Source organism: Penaeus japonicus, unplaced genomic scaffold (genome assembly GCF_977035675.1).
Source record: "Penaeus japonicus unplaced genomic scaffold, GWHDUDI00000001_assembly GWHDUDI00000001, whole genome shotgun sequence".
NCBI classification, from domain to species: domain Eukaryota; kingdom Metazoa; phylum Arthropoda; class Malacostraca; order Decapoda; family Penaeidae; genus Penaeus; species Penaeus japonicus.
The window spans coordinates 647,511-655,001 of NW_028234403.1; the positions used below are offsets into that span (position 1 = coordinate 647,511).

Below are 7,491 nucleotides of genomic sequence, written 5' to 3' on the forward strand. Positions count from 1 at the left end.
ACATAGATCAAGAGAAAGACAGAGAGAAAGAGAGAGAGAGAGAGAGAGAGAGAGAGAGAGAGAGAGAGAGAGAGAGAGAGAGAGAGAGAGAAAGAGAGAGAGAGAGAGAATAAGACATAGATCAAGAGAAAGGCAGAGAGAAAGAGAGAGAGAGAGAGAGAGAGAGAGAGAGAGAGAGAGAGAGAGAGAGAGAGAGAGAGAGAGAGAGAGAGAGAGAGAGAGAGAGAGAGAGAGAGAGATAGAGAGATAGAGAGATAGAGAGATAGAGAGATAGATAGATAGATAGAGATAGAGATAGATAGATAGATACAAACTGTATAATTAATAATTATTGTATAATCGATGCATTGTATGCCTACAATATTTTGTGAATTTTCCTGTAATTTTGCTTATTACACCAATAGTAAACTTCTAGTTATACTTTGTATATGTTATTTCGCTTTGTAAAGTTGTGTTAAAAGACTTTTCTGATAAAGAGGATGACAACCAACAATAGTTATCACCAACACAAGATCGAAAGGCAAAGTGGACTACCTGGATTCAGGCCGGGCAACTGGTGTCCAGTCTGAGGCAAGAAGTCACTGCCCGAGTCTGACAGGAAATGCCTCATTGGAAATTGCCCTAATTCTTGTTACGTAAGATGTCTCAGAGAAGACACCAGCTACAACTGCGAGAAGACTGGGACCTTAGGGTTCTAACTGGAATAACTGATCCAGTTACATTCTATGAACAAAGAGCTGCAAGTTCTGATGTAGATGCAGCGGACTCTTTAACCCAAGAGGAAGCTGATGACCTAGAACCTTTATCCAGAGAACAGCTCCAAACTCTAGTCAGGCAACTGCAACCGGAATTAACATCTAAGAAAGTACAGTTATCTCGCTTTCAAAATATAATGAAAGATTTGCCAGAATCTTTCTTCATCACTGACACCCTCATCTCAACCCAGTCCAACACAGACGGAGTCCAACACAAGTCAGTTGCCTGGTATGGCTCGCGCGAACAAAATTGACCAGGAGAGGGGAAAAAAAAACATATTGGAGAGAATGAGGAACAATGTATATGGTGGGCAAAGGAAATGAAAGAGTGTGAATTCTAAAAGTGACGCATATAGACGCACACAACAACAAAATAAAGGAGATCAGACGTCACGAAAACAAACACACAGTCAACTCAAAGCGAAGCAGACTCATCCCTACAAAACACCACAGGAACAGAGACGTAACACAAATCCGGGAACGACACGACAAAAACATCAACCTAATCAACATTCCAGGAACGAAGACAAGTGCCCATGGACATCCCAAGGATCAGTGCCAAAAACAACAATTTTGCGATTATTGCAATAAAAGATACCACAGCTCAGAACGTTGTAGCGAGTTAAATCGCTGACAAACAATCAAAATTTGATTAACGCTGTTCGGCTCAGTGCTCAGGAAACTTTGTCTGCAGTACAATCGGCTCATATACACTTTAATACCTGGCAACAGCGAGTTTTTCCTCAAAAACACGTTGGTGTATATTGTCCCCACCAAAACTACAGCAACACTCAGTTACACTCCCACCATTGTACGACAGTGCATCCGCAAACATACTTCCAAAATGTCGCCCAACAACAAAGACATGCAACGTAGTATAACCAAAAGAATATCAGCAAATATAAGAGGCTTCCATACTAAGGTTAGAGAACTCACCCATCAGTCTGTGATAAAAATATGATGCTGATATTGTTTTTGCTGTAGAAAATTTTTTAGACAACAAAGTTGCCCCCAACTATGCAAAGGTTCCTAGTTCTAACTGGACGAGAAATGATCGCAGCACGTAGGCAGGTGGAGTATCCCTTTGTTATAGGGACAACCTTCAACTCCAGATAATCGACAGTTAAATACCCGACATTCTGGAGATAATTTTATTCAAACTTCTTGATACACAATGACATGGAACACTATATACATATAATGGAAAAACTAGACAGATTAATGACCTGCAATAAATCAGATCCTGTAAGGAGTACTCCTCTCTTGCTTGGGGAGGAGCTGCTAGTAACCATCTCCACCTCCTGGATAAAGTCCAGGACAGAACAAGGCGGCTTTTTGATGGCACGGAAGTCAACCCAAGCCTGGACAGTCTGCAACACAGGAGATGTGACAGGCCTTGCAACAATGTTCAAGATCCAGGAGATGCATGTGCCTCATCTTCAGCCTCTAAGACATCCACTGCGGCAGCAAGAACGAACCACTTGATCCGTGGAACTAATTGCAACATATAGATTAAAAAGAAAGAAAGAAACAAAATGAGTGGGAGAGAGAGAAGGAGAGAGAGAGAGAGAGAGAGAGAGAGAGAGAGAGAGAGAGAGAGAGAGAGAGAGAGAGAGAGAGAGAGAGAGAGAGAGAGAGAGAGAGAGGGAGAGAGACAGAGAGAGAGAGAGAGAGACAGAGAGAGAGAGAGAGAGAGAGAGAGAGAGAGACAGAGAGAGAGAGAGAGATATGCACTGAAATGAATCCAATTTAGCCAATACATAGAGTCTCTTTTCCTTATACACATTGCTCGTCATTGATTTCACCTTCATAGCAACAATTAAAATCATGCAAGAATGAATATTCAACATGACCTCTGCATATCATGCTGAATGATCTCCCCTCTGGATGCAGATTGTCGACCTGTGCTTTACAGCCTCGAACAGAGAAAATATTTAATAAACGATCTATCACTCAGATCAGAGAGCAGATTAATTCGCGATTGCTTGATATAAAACAGTTTAAATTCGCTACCTCTTACTGCTGTCAGCAAGTGGTAATAAAAATGTATTGGTGGTGATCTACTAAATATCATTATTATAATCATTATTAATGTTATTATCATCATCATCATCATCATCATCATCATCATCATCATCATCATCATCATCATCATTATTATTATTATTATTATTATTGTGATTATTATTATTATTATTATTATTATTATACGAGTATATTCTTTTGATTAGCTTTTTATAAGATCAAACACCGGGTCGCTCCCAGCGACCTAGGGTGAGTGAAATTGAAAGGTTTATATTGCGAGTTCTGCGGAGTGAGATTAATATGAATATAATAAAAAGTGTATAAAATAAGTATAAAAATATAAAATTATTGTATGAGTATAAAAATAGATATTTGTTTTATAAAAATGTAGGTATATAAAAATAAAAATTCCATTGAGTACGAAAAAAAGTTTATATGGTGAGAGCTCGTCTTAGAACATGTGCAGTACTATTAAGTACAATTTTCTGTATCTCTTGTAAAGAGGGATTTCCTGGAATTTTATTAACAAAGTCTTTGGCTCCTTTCTTTATCAGGCCTAAAGCACCTACCACTACTGGGATCGTACGAGTCTTTAGGTGCCACATCTTTTCTACTTCTATCTCTAGGTCTTTATATTTCGAGAGCTTTTCAAATGTTTTCGCAGCTACATTCCGGTCAGAGGGCACACTCATATCAATGAGAAAGCATTGATTGTTCTTTCTATCCTTAATTACAATATCAGGACGGTTTGCTTGTATTGTGCGGTCTGTTTGAATCGGAAAGTCCCAAAGAATAGTAACATCTTTTCCCTCTGTTACAGGTTCTGGATGGTGTTTATACCAGTCACTTTGGGTCTTGATGGAAAAGCGGCTACATATTTTCCAATGGAGGTATTGACCAACCCTGTCATGTCTGTTTTTATACTCCCCTGGTGTTAGGATGGAGCAGCCAGAAACAAGGTGGTCGATTGTTTCTATTCTTTCATTGCAGAATCTACACTTTGGGTCAGCCCCGTTATGTAAGACATTGGCTTGATAGTTTCGTGTAAACAAACTTTGATCCTGTGCTGCAAGAATGAAGCCCTCGGTTTCCGCTTTCAGTCCGGAGCTACGTAGCCACTGATGGGTTGCCTGTGTGTCTACATCAGCATTATTGGCTCGAGCAGCAAACTGTCCATGGAGAGGTTTTTCTTGCCAGCGAGATTCAAGTTGTTTTAAGCCTTCATGTTTCGCTTTCTTCTTTGTTTTGCGAGCAATCTCAGTTGGTGATAATAGGTTGTTGATTTCTATTTCAAGGTCAAGTTCCCGAGAAAATTTGTCAGATTCCTTAGTAACGGAGTGTAATGTTTTTGAGTTTTCATGCCTGTTTACTAACTGGAGCATCCAGTCTTCACTATTGTCCAAGTAATTGTAGAGGCCAATCGTTGACGTTTTGTAGGAAAGTTCCAGCTGTATCATACCTCTTCCTCCTTTGCTACGTGGAAGGTACATTCGGTCAACATCAGATTTCGGATGGAGCATTTTGTTACAAGTAAACAGTTTTCTAATTTTACTATCTAGTCTTTTGAGTTCACTCAAGTTCCAATTTATTATATTAAAACTGTAAGTTACTACTGGTAATGCTAAGGTGTTTATAGCGGTGATTCTGTTTTTTGAATTCAACTCAGTTTTCACGATAGATCTGATTCTGCGTAAACATTCTTTCCTAATTTTCTCCTTCATTTTAGCGTGTTGTATCCCATCGCCCTCATTGACTCCTAAGTATTTATATGTACCTTCTTGGTCAAGCTCTTTAATGACAGAGTCGTCATCTAGCACAATATTCTTCGTTTGCTCTAACTTCCCTTTTTTGAATGTGGCCTTTGCACATTTGCTTAACCCAAACTCCATTCCTATGTCATCACTAAATGCTTTTACGGTTTTCAGTAACCCCTCAAGTTCGTTGTCATTAGAAGCATATAGTTTCAGATCGTCCATGTAAAATAGATGACTTATTCTGCGTTCGAAGATTTTGTATCCATATCCAGTTTGGTTAAGGAGTCTGGAGAGAGGCCTAAGTGCCATGCAAAATAACAGAGGTGACAAAGAGTCGCCCTGGAAGATACCACATTTTATTTTCATGCAAGGGGAGGGCAAGATACCAGTAGAGTGGGGTAAGAAGAGATTAGTCTCCCACATTCCCATAGATGATCTGAGGAAATTTATAAGGGTAGGTGATAATTTAAAAAGTTCTGAGCAACGTAATATCCAAGAGTGGGGTACACTATCGAAGGCCTTTTTATAGTCAATCCAGGCTGTACTCAAGTTACGATGTTTAGATTTGGCATTTTCGAGCAACATTTTGTTTATCAGTAATTGATCTTTGCAACCATACGAGCCCTTTTTGCATCCTTTTTGTTCGATTGGGAAAATGTCGTGTTCCTCTAGGTGTGCATAGGTTCTTTCTGAAAGGACAGAGGTTAAGAGTTTGTACGATGTGGATAAACACGTGATTGGCCTATAGTTTTTTGGGTCCCCAGTCTCAACTGTCTTAGCAAGTAAGTATGTGGTACCTTGGCAGAACCAAGTTGGTGTGAGGTGGGGTTCGTTAATCAATTTGTTAAGACTTGATGCTAGTTTAGAGTGAACAGATTGTAGTGTGTCCAGCCAGAAATTAGGAACCTGGTCTAGTCCTGGAGATTTCCATTTATGGGCTTTCTTTAGTGCTTTCGTTATCTCTTCAGTAGTAATATCACTCCATTGTTGTTCAGGGATATCTACTGCTTCCTTTTCTAGTTCTTCAATCCATTTAGCGTTTTCATTATGTCCTGTATTATTACCCCAAATGTTGTTCCAAAAGTCTTTGACTTGATCTTCAGTTGGTATTTCTTTTACTTCGATGGTCGTTTTACCAATTTCTTGGTAAAACTTTTTGGCATCCGTCTCAAAAATTTTGTTTTGGCGGTAAAAATCGTTGCGTTTTGTAAATCGTCGTAGTCTTTGGGCTTTCACTTGGAGTTTTTGCTTAAGTTCTTCTTTAATGACAGGTATTTGTTCCTTATTTTCAATTTGGTATTTTCTTATTACTTGTTTGGATTTTCTAGATTTTGGTTTTCCATTCTTTTGGAGTTCTTCTAGTATTGAGATCTCTCTTCTAAAGTTCTCAATTTCCTTATCAATTTGTTTCTGCCATTTAGGCTTAGAAGGGCCTCGTCGTTTCCCTTTATTTCGTTTTCGTTTATTTTTGATTCCAGATTTTTCTTGTAATACTTTCGATGTTGCGTAAATTAGTTGGTTGAGTTCTGTTAAATCTGGGTCTCTTTCAGTACAGAGTTGCCTTAAAGCTACATTGCCAAGGTTGAATAATTTTTTAAATTTATGAATTTGTCTGATTTTCAGGAAGGGTTCTCTCTCAGCTATATCAGTGTGCATTACAATAGACAATTCTTCAAGTATGTCTGTCTTGATAGAGCTTATCTCTTCCTGATCGAAATCATCTTCAGCTACATCATTCCTAATTTGCCTATCGTTTTCCACCTCGTCATCCACCTCTTGTACGTTGTTTTCATTCTCATCGGGCGCTTCATCCTCAGCATTTTCAATATCATTGTCATCAGGTTCCTCTGCTTCAGGTTCTCTAGTGTCGGCTTTAACCTGTATTTTAATTAGTTCAATTTCCATATCTGTTATTTTCTTAGTACGCATAATATATCTCCTCACATTTGCTAGTTTGTTTGCATCCATAAAATCTAGTTTATCGCTATCACTATTACGTCTACACCATGTTAGAAAAGTGTCTTCAGAATTATTGGTTTGCGGTTTTTCTAGCGCATAATAAAAGCAATACAGTACTTCCTTGTGTTCTTCTCGTGTCCATCTCTTTCTTTTTTCCTTTTGATTTTTATTATTATTTATTATTATTATTGTTATCATTATTATTATTATTATTATTATTATTATAATCATTATTATTATTATCATTATTATCATTATTATCATATTGAATTGCAATACAGATGATGGGTAATGATTATGAAATAAAGATAACGATAACGATAATGATAGTGATTGAAAATTATAATGTTGATAATAATGATGATGATAATTATAATGGTTATGATAATGATTATATAACTAATAATCACACCTATGATAAAAGTAAAGATAGTAGGAATGATCATTATAATAATGATGATAATAATAGTAATAACAATGTTAATGATGATAATTATAACGATAATGATGATGATAATAAAGATAACAGTAATGATGATTAAAATGTTAATGATTACAATGATGATGACAACAATCAACATTATCATAATCGTCATCATCATTTTCATTATCACCCTTATTGTTATTATTACTTTTATTATCATTTTTATCATTATTATCATAATTATTATCATTGTTATTATCATATTTATTATCATTATCATTGTTATCATTATTATTATTATCATTATCATTATTGTTATCATTATTATTATTACTATTTAAGATTGTTATTATCATTTTCATTTTTTACATCTATTATCACAAAAAATTGTTGTCAATATTGTCTTCGCTGGCGCCATTTACATTTTTGCTATGATCATAATTGATATGTTTAAAACATTATCACCATGATTATCATTATAGACATTTCGATCCTTAATATCAAATATATCCTTATCAGTATCATTAATAATATTTTTATCGTAAAAGAGGAGTGTCATTTTGGATTAATATCC

The 7,491-nt window shown here is 36.5% G+C and overlaps 1 protein-coding gene across 1 annotated transcript in view; it reads right to left on the reverse strand.

The window, feature by feature from the left end:
- Nucleotides 1-2,990: 2,990 nt before the first annotated feature.
- Nucleotides 2,991-7,491, reverse strand: part of LOC147472439 (uncharacterized) — a 32,448-nt gene continuing 27,947 nt past the window's right edge. Inside the window, exons 2-3 of the mRNA XM_086543429.1 lie at nucleotides 3,350-6,533; nucleotides 2,991-3,062 (exon numbers count right to left, since the gene is read on the reverse strand). Coding sequence (XP_086399555.1) covers nucleotides 2,991-3,062; nucleotides 3,350-6,533 — 3,256 coding nt within the window. The remainder of the gene's footprint in view (nucleotides 3,063-3,349; nucleotides 6,534-7,491) is intronic.